The 22,518-nt window shown below is 49.5% G+C and overlaps 8 protein-coding genes across 11 annotated transcripts in view; 4 read left to right on the top strand and 4 right to left on the bottom strand.

Moving 5' to 3' along the window:
• Positions 1-2,166, bottom strand: part of FOXG_01905 (uncharacterized protein) — a gene marked incomplete at both ends in the record, with an annotated part of 2,269 nt that extends 103 nt beyond the window's left edge. The window contains 3 exons of the mRNA XM_018379011.1: positions 3-840; positions 887-2,012; positions 2,088-2,166. Coding sequence (XP_018235014.1) covers positions 3-840; positions 887-2,012; positions 2,088-2,166 — 2,043 coding nt within the window. The remainder of the gene's footprint in view (positions 1-2; positions 841-886; positions 2,013-2,087) is intronic.
• An 866-nt stretch (positions 2,167-3,032) lies between these two features.
• Positions 3,033-4,715, top strand: FOXG_01904 (uncharacterized protein; the record flags this gene model as incomplete). Its single annotated transcript, XM_018379010.1, has 4 exons — positions 3,033-3,999; positions 4,051-4,098; positions 4,148-4,286; positions 4,337-4,715. The coding sequence occupies exons 1-4, from the start codon at positions 3,054-3,056 to the stop codon at positions 4,713-4,715; spliced, it is 1,512 nt and encodes a 503-aa protein (XP_018235013.1). The 5' UTR covers positions 3,033-3,053.
• FOXG_01903 (uncharacterized protein) lies at positions 3,915-8,510 on the bottom strand. The gene has a single exon (XM_018379009.1). The coding sequence runs from the start codon at positions 7,743-7,745 to the stop codon at positions 6,696-6,698; it is 1,050 nt and encodes a 349-aa protein (XP_018235012.1). The 5' UTR covers positions 7,746-8,510; the 3' UTR covers positions 3,915-6,695.
• A 2,391-nt stretch (positions 8,511-10,901) lies between these two features.
• Positions 10,902-13,028, top strand: FOXG_18208 (uncharacterized protein; the record flags this gene model as incomplete). Of its 2 annotated transcripts, XM_018398259.1 has the most annotated exons (3): positions 11,391-11,642; positions 11,706-11,867; positions 11,915-12,588. In XM_018398259.1, 3 exons carry the CDS (start codon positions 11,391-11,393, stop codon positions 12,527-12,529), a joined length of 1,029 nt encoding a protein of 342 aa, XP_018235011.1. In that variant the 3' UTR covers positions 12,530-12,588. The 2 variants fall into 2 exon arrangements, with proteins under 2 accessions (XP_018235010.1, XP_018235011.1); XM_018398258.1 differs by having other exon boundaries at positions 10,902-11,867; positions 11,915-13,028.
• A 1,612-nt stretch (positions 13,029-14,640) lies between these two features.
• On the bottom strand, positions 14,641-18,176 carry FOXG_01901 (uncharacterized protein). Of its 3 annotated transcripts, XM_018379006.1 has the most exons (4): positions 17,549-18,176; positions 16,415-17,486; positions 16,194-16,364; positions 14,641-16,144 (listed from the first exon to the last, which is right to left on the bottom strand). In XM_018379006.1, the coding sequence occupies exons 1-4, from the start codon at positions 17,929-17,931 to the stop codon at positions 15,515-15,517; spliced, it is 2,256 nt and encodes a 751-aa protein (XP_018235006.1). In that variant the 5' UTR covers positions 17,932-18,176; the 3' UTR covers positions 14,641-15,514. The 3 variants fall into 3 exon arrangements, with proteins under 3 accessions (XP_018235006.1, XP_018235007.1, XP_018235008.1); XM_018379007.1 differs by having other exon boundaries at positions 16,415-18,176; XM_018379008.1 differs by having other exon boundaries at positions 14,641-16,364.
• Positions 14,672-14,851, top strand: FOXG_18207 (uncharacterized protein; the record flags this gene model as incomplete). Its single annotated transcript, XM_018398257.1, has 1 exon — positions 14,672-14,851. One exon carries the CDS (start codon positions 14,672-14,674, stop codon positions 14,849-14,851), a length of 180 nt encoding a protein of 59 aa, XP_018235009.1.
• Positions 18,177-18,379: 203 nt separating the features above from the next.
• FOXG_01900 (2-dehydropantoate 2-reductase) lies at positions 18,380-20,109 on the top strand. The gene is made up of 3 exons (XM_018379005.1): positions 18,380-18,894; positions 18,943-19,589; positions 19,735-20,109. Exons 1-3 carry the CDS (start codon positions 18,705-18,707, stop codon positions 19,888-19,890), a joined length of 993 nt encoding a protein of 330 aa, XP_018235005.1. The 5' UTR covers positions 18,380-18,704; the 3' UTR covers positions 19,891-20,109.
• On the bottom strand, positions 19,641-22,208 carry FOXG_01899 (ADP-ribosylation factor-like protein 1). The gene is made up of 5 exons (XM_018379004.1): positions 21,126-22,208; positions 21,023-21,061; positions 20,887-20,970; positions 20,501-20,824; positions 19,641-20,444 (listed from the first exon to the last, which is right to left on the bottom strand). Exons 1-5 carry the CDS (start codon positions 21,198-21,200, stop codon positions 20,424-20,426), a joined length of 543 nt encoding a protein of 180 aa, XP_018235004.1. The 5' UTR covers positions 21,201-22,208; the 3' UTR covers positions 19,641-20,423.
• Between the last annotated feature and the right edge of the window lie 310 nt (positions 22,209-22,518).

Raw genomic sequence — 22,518 nt, 5'->3', positions numbered from 1 at the left:
TCGAAATTAAATTCGTATGCTGGTCCAGGTACTGGGGCAGAAGATGGCTGAAGAGTTGATGGAGCATCGCCCATGATACTGGGGACACCAAGAGGATCAGGGCGCAGCGAAAACTCGGAAGCGCCCGTACGAGTAGTCGGAGACTCTTGACTTTGTTGAAAGGTCCGATCTTCAGATGATCCTAGTACATGCCCTCTCTGTCTCTTTTTCCACATAGCCCGTTCCTCAAACAGCCGCAGAAGACTCTTGGCATATATCCAATACTGTGATATATCTCGGAGTGTGTGGATAAGAGAGTCAAACATGCGGGATGACTTTGCAGCAATGAGAGGATTGGGAGAGTTGAGCTCATTGGCAATGTGCAGCAGGCTGGTGAAAAGAACGTGGACGGAAGGCAACCATAGATTGCATAACGTATTCCTTGCGCGGAGAGATTCGAAGATAGAGTTTATCGCTACGACAGCATCGCCACAGATGCTGTGATCCGTGGCAGAGTGATGTGAAACCCGGCTCGGATCTTGATGAGGCGGAGGCCGGTGGAGAAGGATAAGAAAGTTATGATACGAGAGGTGAAGAGTTGCTTGCCAAGTGTCCGGGTTGGAATGCGAGATTTGAAGACTTTGCGGCAGTTGGGTTATAAACTTAGCAAGTTCCTCATCAGCTTCCTTGGTTGCCGCTGCTCTATCGGCTTCTGTGGATCGTAAGGCTACACGTCGTCTCATGGCCGTGGAGAAGATGATGCACAGTTTTGTATGCTCGATGGCGAAAGTTGGGTTGCCATGAGGAATGCCCTGAAAATGACTTTCGTCGAGCATCGGGGTGTCCGACTCTTCTAGGTTTCTTGAACATGTTAGATGGGGATGGGTATAAGACTTTTCGTACTCACATTGCTTGCGGTCGACCAAACGAAGCCGAAACCATGACGTCAAACTGAAATAGACACCACCAGAGCCGGACCCATTGACGTTTGTCTATGGTGTTCAGGGTACTGGAACGGGCGTCCCGGTGCATGCCCATTCCAAAGGCAGTGCGGGCCCCAATTCCGATCCAGTGCCATGAGTTATCAACGATATCTTCGAGGTTGTCACACTGCCATGTCAATAGGAGAGCAACTTGGAGGTACGTCTCGCGGTGCTGCTCGAAGCGGTAGTCAAAGAGCATCTTGGCTCTACGGAAGAAGGTATATGTGCTGGCCCTACAGTCTTCTCGGGTCGAGGAGAGTACATGGGCGCCGACGAGGAATATGGCGTTCAACAATGGTAAGGACACTAGTTTCGGAACGTCAGAGCCATTGTAGCTCGTCATAAATTCATCCTCATCGACAATTGGAAACCCTGGATTGACGTGGGCGAAATACGCTGTGACAAGCTCATCAGCCAAGGCTTTAGGAGGTAACTTTAGAGCTTCTTCAGGGACTGAAGGAACCTTTCTCGCAAGTCTACGCGTCCCAAAGTGCAACACGTCCTTTTGATCCCTTCGTAGAGCTCTGTGACGCACGAGATGGTTGAGATTTGAGAACTCGGTGCCGATAAAGTAGAGGCGTTCAGAACGTGAGATCTCGCCGACTTTTGGTAGGTCTTGACCGATAAAGTCAGCTAGATTGCGAGTCTCGTAGGTTTCCTCGTTCTCGGCAGAGTCTTGCATAGTTGAGGGAGAGTCATGTTGATAATGGCTAGTGCTGGAACTTGGCCGCGCAATCGGATCTACGGCCACTTCCGGCCAGAGGGCTGCCGTTGCTCTGGGTGTTGCAGGAGCTGTGAGGCATTGCGGTTGCTGTCGCTGATGGTGGTGGTGGTGATGACGCTGAGGCTGCGGCTGTTGAGAAGAATGACGAGGCTGGAGGGGGACGGGGCTGGGACGAGAATTAGATGCGCGAGATGATCTTGTCTTTTTCTTCTCGTATATTGTGCAATTGGGCTTGTTTTGGATCTGGCAGTGAGAGCAGGGTGTGCCCTTTTCAAGGATATCACAACGGACTTTGCGTTGGTGGCAAGTTATGCAAGCTCTTCCATCTATTGTTATGTATCAGTTGAAGGTGTAAACACAAGATGATCGGTGATATCCTCAACGGGGTATCATAAACATACTGGTTCGCCGTCTACTGACAGCTGGCTGAGCATTGCCAGTTGGAGCATGGGCAGTAGTATCGCGCCTTTCGGTGGGCATTGTGATCTCGGTAGGTATAGGTATTCTATTACTGTACGCCCTTTTCGCCGAGAAGAATACTTCCGATTCGGTTGTTACGAAATGAAAGTCTGTGGACCCTCAAAGTGCCCTGAGTTACAAAAGTTCATGCCAACCTGGAAAAGGTCGAGAAGAAGTTAGTGTTCTACGGAAGGGACGAGAATAGGTAGGCAGTGTGGATCGTGCCTGCTTTATTTCGTTGTCATTGTTAAAAAGAGGAAGCATCGACTCCCAATCATTGCAGGCACTCCAGGTACCTAGTACCTAGGTAGGTGGCACTCTTAAGGTCCTCAAGGTAAGGTATCAAGGTGTTCTTTCTGTTCAGAGATTTATAATCATATCTCCTTTTTCGGCCTTCTTGTCCTAACTTTGCAGCGCACAGAAGAGCTCTCTGTACACTCAAAGCAAATCGGCCGACCATCCGATCAGATTTCTATAGTACGCCCTTGCCTCGGAGAAATTATAAACTACCTTAAGTAAAGTAACATGGAGCCACAGTTAACAAGGGGCTTTTCATTGGCGTCTCGGAAATTCCACCCAATCATTGCTTACCATTTTCTTCTCGGAAGTTATACTCTGAAGCTTCTCCATTAGAGAAAATATTGAATCGGCAATGAGAACCAACCACAGAAGGATCTGACTTAGACACCATCACCAAAAACCATTGCGCCCTTCACACAAACTCGAGTCGAGCAATCACGAAAAACTATCAGATGACGTGAGAAAAATGGCTGTGAAAGAATTTATCCATTCATATCCACCTGCTGTGGAACTGTCATGGAGAGGCAAACTATATAGATAGATGTGCCTGCAACCTCAATATAATCCATCTTCAACTTCAAGTGCACTATAAAACTCCTATATCAACCATGGGAGGAAACGAAACTCAACTATTTGGCAGCGATGCCACCATGGCTGTCTCTCCCAATGTCGACGTCGAAAAGAGACACGACTCCTCAGACGAATCTGGCTGGTCTGACACAGAATCTTGGAATCCTCTCAACCTCTCACCTATGAGAAAACTACATATTGTCATCGCCGGCTTCACGTGTACTTTCAATGGAAACTTTGGCTCTTCTATGCCCTCGGGAGCTCTCGATATCATCGCCGAGCAGTTCAGCATTACCAACCCCGTTCACCTCATACTCCTCAACTCTCTATACATGGTGGGTTATGTCCTAGGGCCTCTCCTCTTTGGACCTCTCAGTGAATATATTGGTCGGCGGCCTGTTCTCATTGGCACTTACTTGGGATACATCGTCTTTATGCTGGCTTGTTCTGGCGCACCCAACTATGCTGCCCTCCTAGTCTTTAGGTTTCTCGGTGGCATCAACGCTGCTGCTCCAACCACTGTCATCGGAGGTCTATACGCTGATATCCTCGACGATCCTTCGACTAGAGGTAACGCCATGGCTCTTTACATGACCGTCACTACAATCGGTCCTCTCATCGGGCCCATTGTATCTGGCTTCTCATCTCCCGTCTCCTGGCGCTGGCCATTTTGGATTGCTGGCATGATGGCCATTGCAGGACTTCCTCTTATCCTTACCATCCCAGAGACTTATGCCCCCGTGCTCCATAACAAGATGGTCAAGGCGCATATCAAGAGGCGAGAGAAGGAGAACAAGAAGAACAAGACTGAGCCAACTGATGAGGAGCCCTTGGAGCTGAAGCCCTTCAACGTCCGCAAGATCTTCCTTCGACCCATGAAGCTGCTCTTTACTGAGCCTATCCTTACATCTACTTCGGTGTATCTAACTTTAGCCTACTCTGTCTTTTATCTCATGTTTCAGGCGTATCCTCGTGTTTTCCAAGGTATGTTGATATCTACCCCCGGCTCAGTCAAACGATCTAAATGTCGACTAGGATTCTATGGTCTTTCTCCCGGCATGGCAGGGCTTGCGTATATCCCATGTGAGTCTCCTCCGCTATACTTGACGTCTCTATACTAACATGGCATTAGTCTGCGTTGGTGTTATACTGTCTCTGGGTGTCTTCGCAATTTATACCCGATACCATGACAGGCAAACTGCTGCTGGTGCTGATTGGACAAAGAACCATATCTATCGAAGACTTCCTCTTGCGTGCATTGCTTCTCCTTGGTGAGTTCCCCCACTGTCCCCTGTTATCAACTGCAACTGACTATCTTCAGCATGGTGATTTCTCTCTTTTGGCTCGGCTGGACGGTCTGGGACTCCATGTCTCCCATCATTCCGAGCCTCGGCGGTATATTCTTCGGCCTCGGTTTCCAGCTCCTCTTCATGGGAATGACCAACTATCTCACCGACGTGTTCCGAAGTCATTCTGCCTCTGCCCTCGGCGCTGCTGCCATGTTGCGATCTATCGGGGCCACCACGCTACCCCTCGCCGCGGACAGCATGTATAATAACTTGGGGTTTCACTGGGCGCCTTCGGTCCTCGCATTCATTGCTCTGGCGATGGGTGTCATTCCCTTTGTTTTCATCAGATATGGTGAGCGTCTGGCACGTAGTAGCAAGACTGCCAGGGAGGCGTTTGCTATCCGGGACTGAGCGATGGAGAGTCAGGGGCATTGTTCTCTGGGTTTTAATGACTTGATATCATGGAGGAAAAGGTGGAAAATACCCTGTATAGTTACATAGACGGAGTTTATCTAGACGGAAGTTATAGATTTAGGCTGGGACGCGGATATGAAATAATATTTAATCCTATCCAAATCTTCTGAAGCTTTCTTTCAATGACTCTTCGTGATATGTCACAAAATACATCACAACAAAAGGGAGAACTCAAATATTTGAACATATTTTTTTTTTGGTTCAGATTAACTAATACTGCAACGACAAGACAACGAGCAGGGAATCGTTGTAGCAAAGCAGACTTGTCCTTGTGCAAGGGAACCGCCACCAGGGCGTATCCTGTTTCCCTTCCACGCCACTTAGATACCAGCATCTTTAGCCGATGGACTCAAAGATCCGGAGAAGGTGGAGTGCACTGCTCAGCAGTAACTGTTCCCTCCTCTCTTACAGCTACCTCTCCGCATTGTGATGAGTCGGGCAGGCCAAGCTGCGTGTTGACTCATCTGGCGCAAGAGGTTTGTAGGGAGATGATCCTACATTCTGCCCTCAGCCATCCCTGCCCTATCCCAGTCATTCCATCGACCCAAATGTGAGCAACCACAGGTTTATCCTCGAAGCGGCGTCCTCCACCGGCCGAGGCCCGTCTAGCAGGCTCAAACGGCGCAGTGGTTCTCACCTCAACTCGGCAGCGTGTGTTCATCCACATTCAGGGCGATGGGGGCACCTGCGAACAGGGCTGTTGGGTGCAAGGGATGGCTGGCTGGAGCAGATCGGGTTAGACAGAGGCTGTGCAGCTGACTCCGCCCAGCAGAGATACAGTGCCCAGCTCATTGGAAGAATCCCATGATTTCACTCCGTCTTTCCGTTCTCCTTACACCGAAGACTGAAGGTCGATCGGCGCAGGGTGGTGATCCCGTTTGACAGCCAGTGCCAAGCCTTTATGGGTATATCCCAGATATTCCCTTGGTGGCGTACGCGATGTAGTCGAGACGGCCTTACGTTCAGATGCAAGGTCCCGGATCCAGTCCAGTGACCATCCTGGAGGCTAGACATCGTGCCGAATGAAGCGTGAGGTTCAGTGCTCGATACTCTTTCGAAAAGAAGTCAGGTTTCGACATCAAGCCGATTATTCGTGATTCCGCTCGTAAATCGTATCATGTCTGAAATGAAGTAGTCATTCGTCATCGAGTCGTAGAAGAGGTCGTCATTAAAATAATATCGTCGTGAATCGGGAAGCAAGCCAAAGAACGAAGCGAAGTGAGTGTGTCAGTTGTGTGTCGTCCTTGTTTGTAGGGGTATCTTCCAAGAAGCCTCTCTAAACCGAACAGATAAAGAAAACAGGGGGAAAAGAAGGAAAAAGAAAGTCCCGGGGATATCAGCGAAGAATCCGCAGAGAAGTTTCTGTCTCGGACTAGAGCCGAGCGTCGTGCATTGCTGCGTGTACGTCTTTTTCTTGAGAACCAAAGATGACGGAAGGAAAAAGGCCAAAGAAAACAAGCCGCCTGTATCAGATCCCTGCCCAGTTGCAAATGCATCCAAATACCCGGCCCCGGATCCAGCCATGTGGTGTTGTGGTAGATGAAAGAAAAGTCCAGAGACGATAGAGAGTTTGTGTGAACGACCGTTGAAGAGTGTTTCCCGGAGAGGAATGATAAGACCAGATTCCCCGAAACCAAAAGAACGCTTGCTATGAAGACAAAGAGAAAGATATATATAAAAAAAAAAAAAAAAAAAAAAAACAATGCGAGAGGGGATATTCTTATAAAAAAAAATGGTTCGAAACACCGTTCCTGATGCAATAAAACGCCGATATGCCGTGCCCATGATGGATGATAGTTCTATGCCGCTGCGAAATTTGAGAGCTTCAACTTTTCTCCGGGAAACGAGGAAGGGATTGGTGCAGTATTAATAGCTCGAGGTCGTCACCACTGGATAGCTGTCCTGGGGCCCTGGTTGTCACATGATGGTCGCATACTCTTGGTACCGATCCCAGCCAAAGCCTCCCAAACCGCCCATGCCTCCCATTCCTGTCATGCCCATGCCGACGCCACATTGAGCAGGGGCGAGCATACTAGGAAGAGGGAGGGCGGGGATGGGTGCTGTCACTTGAGGCGAGCTCCAGAAGAAGCCGGCCGTAGAGTGAGGCTGGGTGAAGGCGGGAGTAGGTGACAGATCATCCATGGTCATGGGTGCCCAGATAGGACTTGTGTTTGAGTCGGCCGATGATGTGACGCTGGGGCTTGAGGGAAGCACCCTCCATGAGTCAACAGCAGCAAGATTGCCGTGGAGACCATGTTGCGACCACATGTTGTTGACAGGAGAGCTAGGGAGCAGTGTAGGTTGTCGGACAACTTCGACGACACGAGGAGGGGGAGGAGGTAGCAGGGGCTTCATAAGAGCACTGATGCAGTTCTTGACCTCCTCGCTCTTGCCGCAGAGGAGTTCACCAGCGCCCTCCTCCTCGAGACCCTCAAGAGCAGAGACGTGGGTGCGGAAGACAAACTTGTTGATGTCTTGAACAAAATCGTCGTGAAGCTTCTTGCATTGCTGCTCCTTGTCTGTCCAGTCGTATGTGTTGGCCTTTGCATCGACACAGTGAATTTCCTTGTGGTACTCGACGAGAGCATCGATGGTGTCCTTGGTGAGCTTGTAGGCGACCTCATTACGCAGAACCATGTCGACATGGACAATGTAAGCCTCAACATGTACGAGCTCGTAGTTCATGATGGCCTCGACCAGAGGGTTGCTGGCATCACGCTTGAAGTCTGACTCGGGGGTCTTGGGCAGCATGAGAGAGGTCAAGGTCCAGATGGCGTTTGGTGATGAGAGAGTCTCGGTAAGACACCGCTGATGCTGAGGTACAGAGTTGAGAGGACGCTTGACTCGGTTGATGCGCTTGAGAGTCTGTGTAAGCCAAGGCTCGACTTTTGAACCCAAGACGACGTTGACTGATGAAGCCCGGGGAGCGAAAGCGGCGGCCGATGCCGGAAGTAGTTGGACGGGCATGTTAGTGAAGCGAAGCGGAGCGGAGCGCAGGGGTGTCTACGTCTATCGCTAGGGCGGAACGGGGGGCGGGTATCGTAGAACGGTAACGGGACGTTTTAATAAACGTCAAACGTCGGCGTTGGGCGTTGCGTTTATCGCTGGTTGAAGGCGGAATACGGTGCAAGTGATATCGAACAATAATATATCAAAAAGGGAAACGTCGGAAGACGGAGCAGAGCAGGGATTCGGAGTAGATTGGTAGATAGGATAGTAGAGGTTGATGGCGGTACTATAATATTATCTTGTCTGATCTTTTGAGGTGAAATCGCCTGCTAAGCTGCCGCAACCGAGTAAGAAGAAAGAGAACGTAGGACGAATTGCTCGTAAAGAAGGAAGAAGAAGAGGGAAGGGGAAATGGAGGGTGCAGGTGGTGTGGGGAGATGATATACTTTGGGGTTGGGTAGTAGGTGGTGGTGGTGGGTAACTTAAAAGCCGCTGGTGGTGCTGGTGCCGGTGAAGTCGGAGCGGGGACTGATGAGCTAAAAGGCAGCCCTGTATTTAGTATTCTAGTGAAGTGGCTATAGGCGGCGGCCCACTGTTGGAGGGAGCCAAGCCACCTTCACTCACCAAGTCACCTTACAGGTCATGACGGGCACCGACCTCCAAGCCCGCCCCGGGCAGCGTAAGCCTGACTGACTCTTTGGCCTCTTCCACATCTGCGATGCATCTGCAGCTGCACGGCACACTGACCATGTCCGGGGTGTCTCGGAGGGTGTGCAATATTCAGGTCAGGTTCTGCATGTTTGCTCGGAGGAGGCGTGCGGCTGTGTTGACCTGCATATGCTGGCTTACCCAAGAGGCAATACTTGCTGTACCTTGCGTATCGTACGCTGAGAGTCTGTAGCATCCTATCCATGGATACCTTGACAGCTGAAAGAATGCAAGCAGACGGCACAAAATAATCGGTTTTTTTTTTTTTTCTTTCTCAGACTGTTGCTATAGTCTATAGGGCATTGGCATTGACTCACAACGCGTGAATAAACCCTGGTCTAGGTACTCACGTAGGGCAAAAAAACTGGGAAGAGGTTTTTGCTGTGTGTGTGTGGCGTTCTATTCAAGTACCAGTACTTGGAGTGCTGTTGTGTCCATGTACCTGCTTCTAAGCCTGCCTGCCCATCACTCACATCACAAATGTCTGTCTCTTGGATCAAACACCTCCTCATCATTGTTGCAATACAGCTTGGGCAATTGAACAGCAGGCTTCAAGCAGTATCTGATCTCGACTCTATGAATCAATATCACTTCCCCCCCTCCCACAAATCTCACCATTTGACGTCTTACCACACTTCAACGCCTAGACCATGCCCTGCCCTAGGCGCTCTCCTGTCAGGAAACAGGAAACGAAACAAACGCCGGCGCTTCATCATATTCCCTGTCTTTGATCCTGGTCTCTTATCAATGCCGTCCTTTCCACCAGTCTAGTTTATATGTGTCCGTGTACGCACCTTGATCAGAGACCAGGCCTGGCCCCTGTGCAGTATACTTCCTCTAACTGATATGGACCTTTAACGAAACCACACTTGATAGTTTATTAGCAGAAAAAAGTTGAAAAGTGACAAGTTATGTTGCTGCAGCTTCGTGTTTAGTCCTCGCTAGCAGGCCACTTTCACCCTCACATAAACCCAGAACAGACTGATCACCCAGGTCGGTACGCTTCATGGCGAAATTATGCGACCTGCTCCTGGGCCGATCGATGGTTGATGAGTCCTCCCACTCTGTTTCATTCTAGTCCCGTACGTGGTAGGCTCCTTGCCCTTCAGCATATTTTGTTGCGCTGCCTGCCGAGTGTTTCCGTAGTCCACCATCGCAAGCATGTAGAAACCTTTGAGGAGGGGAACTTTGAAGCGCCGCTTATGCGGGCTTCAGAATTCAGTAAAGCCTCGAGGGCGGATCTGGCCGTTTCCACAGAAGACACTGGTGTTTTCGCTCATTCGTGCCCTCACTCTCAGTGAGATGGGGCGAGCAGAGACATTCATGCGCTCCGGTATCCCGCGTCCCACAAGTTACCACCCGAGGAGCTCGCACGACTCGTCCATCACATCCTAATCGACGCTACGCTCGGTGAGATCAAACGTCAATATTGTGCTCGGGGCTGGCTGATGCCCCAGGATCTTCAGCTGGCGAAATGATGGTAATAACAATGTCATTACGATTCTGTCAATGGGATTCAACGGACGCTTTGTCCAGGAGCATCTTATGAGATGACCTGCATGCGCATACGCATACGCATGAGATGGCACTTGCACTAGATAGGTAGCAGACGCACGAATGCTCGGCTTTTCGAAGCAGTTGCATGCATTCTGTAGTTGGTTTAGTTCCCAGTATCACACCCGCCTCCGTGATGTGAGCCACTATTCCCCTGCCGTGAATACTATCATGAATTTTTCGACGGGTCATGCCTTGGGAAGTGAGGGAATTACACTATCACGACTATCAAAGCAGCCCTGTGCTTCTGTGCCCCTAGAACAAGCCCTGATCCCCGTTCTCCGCCCTATTCCTCAGCATTGATGGATATCTAAGGGGTATCTTCACCTTCAACGGCTCGGGTCCCATAAGGTAGCGGTCGCTCCCGTCGTTCCCGTCTCGTCTTTAAGGAGAAAACAGGCTTCTCACGATGTGGTTGGCCATGAAACTTCATCCTGTCGCTTCAAGAGTCCAAAGTCCAGGGACATGATCCATGCATCTTGGAAACTCTGTGCCTGGATACCAGAAAGGAGAGGACACTTCTCCAAATGTGAGGAAAGGGAAGGAGCATGGGGGCTAGATCAGGAGCCAGGGGGGCTCTCAAAAGACTGGAGAGGAATGAGAGCCCGTCGATGTCCTGGTACGAAGAAGAGTCATCCATGCTAGTGTCAGACATGAGGTGAGGCTCTCGTGAAAGTGCTCCTACAGTCTGTGATTGGCTCAGGTCTCAGCAATATGAACCAATCAGAGCTAGGGGCACTTCTCGGCCCAAGTCTCTATAGCCAATCATCGTTCAGAGATGGCTCAAGACAAAGAGAGCTGGGAAGACCAGGCAAAGGGTCATGGAGTCGACGGAAAAGCCAGTCCCAAAGTGGAATATGAGTGACTTTGACAAGCCCATAATCTCTTCAGGAGGCGCCTGACCCTTTGTGAGGAGTTTGCATCGGAGTCAAAAAAGGGCTGTCCTGTCTCGTCTTGGCCCGATCCGCTATGGACTTTTGGAGACGTGATGCATTCCAGAGAACGGGCACCAGGACCCAATATCAAGGTGACCCCCTGTTTATTCTTGGAGAAAATGGCATAGGTAAGGGGTCCGGTCACCCTTTTCCGTCCTGTTGTTGGAGCTCGTGGTGCGGTTCTAGAAGGATCACAGCATCAGGTAATCTACCCTTACATGAACGCGTGGCCAATGACCTTGCCTCAGGCCATGAGTACTAGATGATGGTGAAATGAATGATATATACGACGCGCTCAGAGACGCGTAGTCAAAGGAGGTTGATTGCACGTCAATCACCGACTGTGAGTGTGTAGGTACATACAATCACGTGCCAAAAGTCTGGAATCACCCCGCTCGACCCCCGCTTTCTCACCAAGGTAGCTCAACCATCTCATCAACTTTAACACGCAGTATCTCGATGAAAAATGGCTTCTGAAGAGCGCTCTTTTGGCTCAGAAATAAGCGGAAATCGCCAATTTAATCATGAATTTACTCCGGTCCAAAGAGCTGCAATAATGGCGGAGTTACGGGCCGGCAAATCTCAACGTACAGTTGCAGCTAACTTCAACACCACGCAAGGTACAATATCGAAGACCAAAAAACGCTGGGAAGAAGAGGAAATACTGCAATCTAGGGCACGAAAAGGGCGTCCTAAGAAACTTACGGCGCTGCAGATTGTAAGAATTAATTCATTTATTAATCGGCATCGTGAGATCACTTGGAATGACGTTCTTCTTGAGCTTGGTTTAGATGTCTCAATCCGTACCTTAAAACGACGTCTACAGAGCTATTGGCGCCGTAAATGGCGGTCAAAAAGACGGATTAAACTATCAGAAGAAGATGCAAAAGCCAGGCTTAAGCACTGTGAGTTTTGGCTCCATCATCTTGACGATTATATACAGGTAAGTCAGTTAAAAGTGAAGCTATTACCACTGACTTTGCCGTACAGATTTGCTTCAGTGACGAAGTTACTGTACAGAATGCACCGAACAACCCCGACGGCTGGGTCTTTCGCCGACCTAATGAGAGATATAGGAAGGACCTAGTTAACATTCAGTCACACGGAAAGGCTTGTCAGTCGGTCATGTTCTGGGGAGCCATTGCTGGAACTAATAGGTCATATATTATCCCTATGATAAGGGATCCGGCGGCCAAAAAAGGAGGTTATTCCAGCTGGTCATACAGGAAGGCTCTTACAGAAGGTCTCCTCCCTTTCCTCGATGAATTTGAGCTATTTCAGCAAGACAACGCCCGTGTGCATATCGCCAAAGCTACAATAGATTGGTTGCTTTTACACGGAATTATTCCAATTAATTGGCCGGCACATTCCCCTGATTTAAACCCAATTGAACATATCTGGAAGGCTTTAAAAGCTAAATTACGAAGGATTCATCCAGAATATATCAAATTAGGCAAAAGCGAGGCTCACAGGAAATTGCTGATTAAATGGATCCAAGAAGCGTGGGAGGCCTTGCCGGACCACCTGATTTTGAAGCTCACGAAGTCTGCCCAAAACAGGCTTCGCGCTTGTATGCGCGCGCGTGGTTGGTATACAAAGTATTGATCTCCTGATTCAGGGCTTTAAAATGATATATAAATGAAGCTATCACGATAATTCCCTCTATTTCAATTGCAATGTGAAGTCCGGCGGTGAGATCGAGGGTGCTGTTGGGGGTGCGGGGTGATTCCAGACTTTTGGCCTGACATTTTAGTATGTCTTGGAGCTTGGGTCCGAAGATGGATGGATGGCTGGCTGGATGGATCCACTGATCGCTCGGCCGCGCGCCGGAACCAAGACTCCAAGGGAAGAAAGAATCAGCAGATGCACGTGCAACTTTCAAAGTGCCTTCTGAAAAGTACCGATACCAGGTGCTGAAAAGACAGTGGTATTGGGAAAAAGAGAGAGAGAGAGAACAAGGAACCCTAGAAAATGGATCCAGGTGTGCCACTAGCCCGGTATTGTGGCGCAGTCTTCGTAGGTATCCTGTACTATTTTTGGACTTAAAAGCGCTTGTCGCTATTGGGTACGTATTTCTGGTGCATGTTACGTTGATCTACTGGTATCGAAGTTTGATAGATCTAAAGACGGAGGATCTGCAATTCTTCAATTCTGCCTTTCCTCTACAGGGCCTGATACTGCATGAATATGTATGCACGCAGGCACATGGGAAATGCAAGCGACGGAGAAGCCCGTTTCCGTTCTTCAGAGGTGGTCGCTCACTCGTAGCCCGCAGGACTTTTATCCTATATTCGCATAAGTCACATGGAAATGTCAGGTCGCATTTTGTTTCATGGGCTCTATACGGTACGCTACCATTGTAATAGTGTGTGACTGCTAGAACCCCAGGTTTCACAACGTCTCTGTAGCCGCCCTGGGTGAGGCAAAAAAAGCTAGGACTTCTATCCTAAGTGGCAAAAATACTTAGGCAGGTTCAGCATGACTTGGTTAGTCTTTCAACTGGTTATTTCTGGCACCTCGATCCAGGGTCAGAAGTTTCTCTGCTCCCTGGGGCTGCCATCGGAAAACTGTCATGCCGAGGTGACGTCGCTGGATAGTCACGGGGTTCACAGAGCACGGCTCGCTTTATGGTTTTGCTTAGATACATGGCAGTTCGAGTTGGCGAGATTGATACATGGTCAGACATGACGACAGGAAGCCTCGCAGCGTATGTTCGCCCAGTGACCTGCTCGATAGCTTGATCAGCTACCTCATCAGCTGGAACGTAGTCCTGCAACTAGCCATGCGGCCATGCCCTTCGCCCTCTCAATTGTGGCCATAGCTATTTGGTTGTGAAAAGGTATTGACTTCATCATCCGTGTTTCTAGGGTAGGAGAAATACCAAGTTACACGACTACCTACGCCCAGGATAAACTTTCTTTGTAAATTGGTATTTCCGTACTACTAGCCCCGATCCACTGGTTCTAAACTCTGGGAATGCAGATCAATGTTGCCAAAAATAACGTGAATTTCAAAACTCGAACATCAATGATGAATTTTAATGGGTTTGCTAAGTTTGCTAGTATTGAGAGGCCGGAGCGGCGCGGACCTGATGACGGCGAAAAGGACCCACTCAATCCGACCGGCCACTTGGCGGACAAGTCCGTAAAGTGGCTGAAATGTCAAGGATATCGATCCTAATTAGGAAATGCACCCGGCATGAGTTTGAAAGATTGGAAGATTTTCCCTTACCGACTTTGTTAGTCAACGACAAAGTATTTTCGCATACAGCTTGACGACATGCTTGACGGAGAACACAGGATGGCATTGAAGAAATCTGACGGCTAATCACTAATACTACAGACACTCCCAGGCTTCTACGAGTGCTAGTGCTTGTGGCTGTCGTAGATCTTAGGTTCAGTGCGTACCTAGACAGGGATGAAGTGGTATTCGAATAGCACCAAAAGACTAAGGCATGTATATCGGAACTCATATTGATCGATTTGTTGTTGTATCTTGAGATACTCTAAATTCTGTAAACCACAAACAGGTACTATGAAAATTCCGACCTCGTATACCCCTGCTTGTCACTTTTGCGTTGGGAATTACAACGATGGCAGCCATTGATCGAAGCATGACGTCGATATCTGAATCAATCTCACATCTAATCTTCAAAGCGTCATCTTGACTCACAAACATAATAGTGACAGTGACAGCGACACCGCTTGTCAATTGTCCCTTGAACAGCTGAGCACAACTCACTCACTAATGCCGCTGATCCTGGCCCGGCATTGGATTAAAGTCGGACGTGGCTTGCAGATCTCCGGGTGGCTGTGCTCGCTTGTGGCGTGCCGTTCCCCGCACTGGGGCCTTTATCCTCTCAAAAGGCAGGAGGCCTACGCTACCGGTGCTACCGAGAACCCCAAGACCGTTGAGAGCCTCACTTGAAGCTCCATCCAAGACGTGGCACCAGCAACCGCTCCCTTGGGTACGGGATAGGGCTCTTGAAACGCCGATAGTTACTTTTTCAAGGTCTGCTGGTTTGAGGGTTGCCTAGTTCTCAAGTCACCAACCAAATTTAGTATGTTGATACCCTATATCCGAGGATCCAAGGATGCAAATAGTCTGAGCGAAGCTGTTTTGCCTCACTTGTACCGTACACTCACCTCACTTACACCCCATAACTCGTTGTCTATACGTTGGCCACATGACATGACCGCGGCTCAAGCCTCGTTGCATCCCTGGAAGAATGTCTTTGGTGGTATTTCAAGCGGGATTTGTTTCGGACATGAAATGACTCCGAGTCTATGCGTGGAGCAAACCAACGAATCCAAGAATTGCCGACGGAAGCAAAGCCTTCACTAGTCCTTGTTTACGAGTTAATGGCACTTCGTTGCTAGGAAATGCGGTGTTCAGGGGCAAGTTGACTAATGCGGACTCGAAGACCAGCCAAGGTATTGTACTGTACCGTCGGCTATGGCTCTATCAAATCCCCTGCATGTCTCTCGGGAGATAACGTCCAGTCATTGATAGGATAACAATGACATTACACACAGATACAGCTACAGCTATATCGCTTCTGCTATCTTGCCATATCACAATCACTATCCGTCACGCCCTCAGGTCTGCGTCCACGCCGCGTGATATCCGATCCGCAATGGCCATAATGGTGATCATGGGATTCACGCCACTGGCACTTGGAAACACGCTTCCATCTGCGACGTACAGGTTATCCGTGCCCCAGACCCTTCCCTTCTCGTCAACCACGCCCTCATCGCTGCTCGCGCTCATACGGCACGTGCCCATCTGATGGGCTGAGCTCCAAGGGGCCGTCGGTGGTTTGTTGCCCACTTCGCGGACGCGGTCGAGCCAGGCGGCAAAGGCTGGGTCGGTAGTCTCTGGATCGGCCACTGAGCCTTTGGAGTCGAGCGAATGCTCCGAGGACGCCTCTCCCCTGCGCACAAAGGGCTCCAGACCCTTGAGAAGAGGACGTATCTCGACTGCTCCCGTGACATAGCAGATCTTGGCCAGAGCCTCCACTCCCTGGATGGTATGGGCTCGATCAAAGTCCGAGGGAGTATAGTCAATGCGAGGTCGACCAGTCGTAGGGTCTGGAAAGACACTGCCTGCGTCACGATCTCTGGTCAACGATATCCAGGCGTTCATGTGACGCAACTTTGTCATATGGAGTTTTGCATCTAGGCCGCTGGTCCATGATGGCTGCGACAGGATTGTGAATGGCTATGACGAGTTAGGATGATTCGACGACAGTACTGGATTTGTTACTCACCACCATGCACGTCGTCTCTAGCTTCGTTCCGTATCCACTACCGTCGACGTTGTCAAACTGGGGACAGTAGCTGGTGATAATGCCTCCCTCCCAAGGTATCGTTTCTTCCTTCCATACTGCTGTGACGAAGTTGCAAGGATGAAGGTGCAAATTAGCTCCCACATTCGGATTCTAGACGAGTTAGCCAATAACCTCTATTCACTGCTGATAGGGGCACGCACAGTAATACCGCTGTTCTTGAGGACGATCGGGCTCCATAATGAGCCGGCTGCAAGGATCACCTTCTTGGCCCTGACTATGACCCGTCTCTTGATTCTGTTGTTCGAATCACTCATGTCTCCTGCACTATCTCTCGACACCCACTCCCCCTCGATGCCAATGGCAGTCTGCCCGTCATAATCAAACAGGATCTTGTCGACCTGAAATCCTTCCATGAACTGAGCGCCGGCCTTGGCAGCATCCGGCAACCAGCTCACAGCTGGCCCTCGCTTTTCGGCCAGACCACAGCCAAGGTGACACTGGCCGCAGAAGTGCTCCCTACCTCCCGTGTTGACAGGAGCTGGACGTGCCGTCCAGCCGAGCTTGCTTGAGCCATTTAGAAGGACTCTGTTTCGGTGATTGTGGCGTATCTGGTCAGTGCCAGCCCCTTGAAACTCCCACACACGGTCTAGACACTCGTCGAACTCTGCGGATGTGAAGAAAGGAAGGCCCTCATCCGCCCATTCCTCTCGCACAAAGTCTTGAGGCTTGAGACATACGCTCCAATTGACGGTACCTCCTCCACCCCATGCACTGCCAGAAGTGACGGTACAACCAGAGTCTTCCGTCATAAAGAAGCCTGCGTTGTCGTAGAGATGAGCGCAGGCGGCATCTTGAGCCATGGGGAGCTGTGTGGAGGGATAGTGATAGGCCTTATCCACGACGATGACTTTGTGGCCAGCCTCTGCTAGATTCTTGGCACAGACACCTCCGCCGCAGCCGGAACCGATGATAACAACGTCGGTCTCGATGGCATGTGCGTCGTCGCCGGGCTCGATCTGGAGAAAGTCATACTCGAAGGTTTCCTTGGGTTGCCAGTCCTTGGGGGCATCTGAGTAGCCCGAGAGCTGGTAGAGAGCCGAACTGGTCTGAGAATATGCCTTGAAAGACATGGCAGACATCGTTTTGGCCAGAGTGGACCAGCGTTCTTTGGGAGATGTGACCCATGATTTGAGGATGGCTTCGCGGACGTGGGCAGGCTGGTTGTATATGGGTTGCCAGTAGCCGGTGATGAAGTAGCTACCAGGACGGGTGCTTGAGAAAAATATTTAGTGACGTGAAACAAATGGAAACATGACCCGTCTAGCTGTACTCACGACATCAAGCTCAATAACCCGGCAAGGCGTTTGAGTTGGTCGGGTGGGGAGATGGCCAGGGTCCTCATGAGGTTATCTCTAAAGCGAGCATCATTGACAGGCCTATCACGGAGAAAGGCACGGATATTGTCTCTAGTGGCTGGGGCTGCCAGAGCCTCGGCACTACGATTGAGGACAGCATTGACTTCATGGTCTGGAAGCTGAATCTGACCCTGATAGTCGGTCACATCAGACTCTGAGGTGATGGAGGGCAAGACACCGTCGACAAGTGCAAAGAAAACGTCCCATTGAATAGGAGAGAAGAAGTCGTTTGGTGGAGCATCGGGCAAAGCTGTGGCAATAGGAGCCTGAGGAAGAGGAGAAATCGGTTGTGGAACGGTCATGATATGATGATGGTCAAAATGAGGGAAGCAGTTAGACGAGGAGAGAGTTTGAGACGATTCTGTCTCACATTTGCTTCACACAAGACCAAGACATTCATCAACTTATGTACGTATGAGACCAGCAGTTGAAGAGAGGACGTCTGGCCCGTGCCACTAGGGGACTAGTTTAGGTGACCCGGGACTGGGGGGTCACTGGGCGAGCTGGGGTAGAGCCTAGAGCCTGGAGGTAGCAAGCAACTAACAACCATAAACTGACATTCCTCTCTATAGGAAAATGAGGGGAAGCTCCAAAAGGGGAAAGGTCGTAAGAGAGTAAGCTTATATCGAACAGAGAGATCCTCGGTAATAGTAGCAAGTCTTGTGATAGATGTCCTCTCAAGGTTTAGTTTGCGAGAGAAAAAAAGCATGTTCAACGTCACAAGGATTATAATCAACCGAGCAAGACAAAATAATCGCATTCCATCCGATGTCAACGTTTCACAGACACAGGCACACAATCTGGACAATCTCCCAATCAGACGTTCTTTAAATGCTCTGCAAGCAGCACTTATCTTAGCTATGGTATACTGAACTGTATAACCACATACTGCTGCTTATTACTATTCTTATGCGTTTTGTGTAGTCGCCCAATCATGTCAAATGTCTTAGATACCGGTCCGTAGCCGGCCCCGCATACAGCATGTGCGCCCTCTCGACAACCATGATATACTGGAACTCAGTACTTCTGGGTTGAACTTTTCTTTCAGTATTGATGACAACATCAGAGAGTCACAATGGGTAAGGCAAGAATCCTACTCGTCGGCTGCGGGGGAATTGGCTGTATAGCAGCCCTCAACCTCGAGTTCGGAGGCCGGGCTGAGGTTACAGCTGTGCTGCGCTCAAGCTATCAAATAGTCAAAGAGCGAGGATTCACCATCAATTCTGTAGATCATGGTCAAATTCGTGGCTTTAGGCCAACTGAGAGTAAGTTACTTCGAATCTCACATCATCCATCGACTGACCTTGATACAGTCCTACCATCTATTCCTGATGTCTCCAAGTCCGGCATCTCACCCTTTGACTACGTTGTCTGTGCCACCAAGAATATACCAGTTATCTCTACTCCGGTGGCTGATATTATACGCCCTGCCGTTACTCCCGGATACACCACCATCTTGCTCCTTCAGAATGGACTTAACATTCAAGTTCCTGTCCAAGAGGCATTTCCGGATAATGTCATTCTCTCTGGTATCAGTATGTGTGGCTCCTCAGAGCCCAAATCTGGCACCATCGAACACAATCTGCACGATGAGCTGCGTATTGGCCCCTTTGAAGACTTTGGCAACGCTGCTGAGCGAGCAAAGGATCTTGTAGCACGCTTCAATGCTGGAGGACGCTGCACTTGCCACTACGATGATAACGTCACCTTCTCTCGATGGAAGAAGCTCCTCTATAATGCTGTTTACAATCCAGTTGGTGCTCTGACAAGACTAGACACTGGTGATATGCAGCTTTGTCCTGGCCTCGTCGACGAGCTTATACGGCCTGGCATGAAAGAAATACAAGCCGCAGCTGCAGCTTATGGACACGAGCTTACAGATGAGATGATAGAAGCAACGATTGTGACCGAACCTATTGATGCTCATGTATCACCGAGTATGTTGATAGATGTTAGAAAGGTCAGTGTTCTCAGTCTATGTCTACTCAGCAGCTCATGATTATTCCCCTCCTTTCAACTCATCCCTACAAACACACCATAGCCATGGTCCATATGTTATCAACTTTCCTTATTCAGACGAAAACATCGTGCTGACACTCCCTCAGGAACAATACATTGAGGTTGAAAACCTCCTCGGTGAACCACTTAGAGCTGCCCAGGCACGTCAAGTACCAACTCCGATTCTTCAGAACCACTACTCTCTAGCAAGTAGCTATCAGTGGAAACTCCACAGCAAGAAGGATATTTCGGAGATGAAATGACGTAGAATATTCATCAGTAGTTCGAAATGAGAAGTTTTCTTCGAGCTGGTCAGAAGGATAGCTCTGGTGTGAGTCCGACTCGTGTCAGCTTTTAAGAACCTGGCACTTCCTAAGACACCGAATGAAACTATTCTAGTAACTAGTATCCTCTACAAAGACCGTCGTACCTCAGTCACTAGCCGTCACATCGTTCGCACCTCGTATCAGGATCAAATATCCCGCGAATAAAATCTTGCAAGAAATCCATGAGAATCATAGCCAGGACTCAATCGGACCCGGATTGTAGCATTATAAAGTTATACTATCATATATCCTCCCTCGAGAAACGCGCCCATGCTGTTCATTCCTTTCATCTCTTAGTGAAAAAACCTTCTCTCTTCCAAGACGCCGATATCTGCTCCATCCGTTTCTTTCCCTTGTCCCTTATGGTCGCTGTCTACCAAGGTGTGATGGAACCGGGAAGTGGTACTATAATTTCATTTCGTCTGTTGTACAATGCCAAACCGGGGCTGAAGAAGTAATTGTCATCGAGCTCAGTCCTGGTTGACAGTTTGCTGGAAACGCAGGTATTAGCACCTCAAGAGTTGTACGGGATTATAGCAGAACTCACCACAAGCCAATCCATGCCCTCATTCACACCACTGCCATCGACCGCTGAGCAGGCCATGATACTCCAGTTGCGGTCGCGGAGCTCACCCAGACGCAATGCCTCTGAAATCTCACCTGCGCCCTTGGCTCCTGGTTGATCCTGCTTGTTGGCAAAGACCAGCAGGGCCGCATCCTTTAGTTCCTCCTCGTTCAGCATAGCCGAGAGCTCCTCTGAAGCGGTGTGTAATCGCTCGATATCGGTCGAGTCCACAACAAAGATGACAGCTGCTGTGTTGGCGTAGTAGCACCGCCAGTAAGGTCGGATGCTTGTTTGGCCGCCGAGATCCTGCGGTCGCCCGTATTAGTATTTCCGGCCCGTTTCGAGATCAGAAGAAGTCGAGATCGTACCCAGACGTTAAAGTTTAGGTTCTTATATGTGACAGATTCGACATTGAAGCCAATTGTAGGTATCGTTGTGACAACTTCGCCAACCTTGAGCGCCGGTTAGCATGTACCATGCGCGTATATATCTGGAGATTCAAACCTTGAGTCGGTACAGCAATGTTGTCTTTCCAGCGTTATCCTATGATGCCGCCTTGTTAGCGTCTCGGGCCAGACGATCGATAGTCGGATAGACGTCATCCTACCAGACCGAGAATCAATATTCTGATCTCCTTTTTCGCAAACAATAGGTTGGAGAACCATGACATTGAGTTTCCCATGATGAACAACTTGCGACGGCTTCGAAGCTCCTATTTATCTTGTGCTGCTATTGGTTCTGCTCTGCGACTTGGATCGTTTAGATAGGGAGGTAGGTATCGTCTTGCACTGGCGCCTGGACAAAGGAGAGGACGATGTAAAAGAGGCGGTTTAGGCTGTCAAGTGCCGGACACGGATTAAGCTCGTTTATCGTATGTCGTGGCAACAAGTGCAACTTGTGTTTAGTCAGTGAAGTATAATAGAAAGTACGGGATACGTAATTTAGAGGTCCCCTTTTCTGGACCTTTAAGTTAATGCATCTCGGCCTCTCATGGACAAGTTGCTCTTTTTGGCGGCATTGGGTTGGTCCAAGCGCCTGACAAAATAACCCGAACCACCTCAGCCTTGAGCCCCTGCAAGACAAGAGTCGCTTGACTGTCTGTGGTGTAAGCCATTCGCCAGGTAATATGATGATGTTGATATGTGGCAGTGCATGGCCTTCAAGTCTCTATAGGTAGTCATCGAACTTTGAATTGAAAATGTATCAAGTCTTGTAATCAATATGACTTACCGATCAGCGGTTGGTACATCGAGCCACTTCAACATATAGTGACCCCTGTGGACCTAGCAACCTGGAGATGCTCCCGCTGCTTGGAATCTACAATGTCTTGTGCTCTGGAACCTCCTGAGACAGAGGCGTTTTCATTAATAGGCGCCTATTCAAGAGAATTATCTGTGCAGCCACATATACCTCAAGAGCTTGTACATCAGTCAGATCGATTAATTGGTTGTTATCATGCTTCTCACAAAAGATACAAAATTTCCTCAGGTGGACAACTCACGAGATCCCACTTACTTGAACGAGTCACTGCCTGCCTTGAAACCCTTCAGAGCTACTGTGTAATTTTGTCATGAGCTCCAGCTAAAGAGTCACGAGCCGAGCTCAAAAGTGCTTACCTCAGCACCATCCACCATCCCGCTTCACTCACACTGTAACCTCAGGCACCAACCTCACTATGCCCCACTAAGCAGCCGCCCACAGAATCGAGGGTGAAAACCTAACCCTAGAAGCGAAATTCCTCGAAACAAGTGTACTGCATTTCGATACTCTATCACCATTTGGCAACGACTGACCGACTCGACCATCAACGCCGTCACCATGCCGGTATGACAGCCCCTACCTTTCGCCCTCGGAAGCACGCTCTCGCTCTCCTCATCATCGACGATGGAATTCTGCATCGAATGAATATATCTCCCGCCACGTTACCGTCGATGATGAATGAGTCGCGATCTCTCGAGGCTCTGCTCCCATGACACCGGATCGCTAATCATTCCTTTTCA

This window comes from Fusarium oxysporum, chromosome 5, assembly GCF_000149955.1.
Source record: "Fusarium oxysporum f. sp. lycopersici 4287 chromosome 5, whole genome shotgun sequence".
Classification (NCBI taxonomy): Eukaryota; Fungi; Ascomycota; class Sordariomycetes; order Hypocreales; family Nectriaceae; genus Fusarium; species Fusarium oxysporum.
The sequence above is the reverse complement of the archived record's forward strand: the minus strand, read 5'-3'. Positions and strand labels throughout refer to the sequence as shown.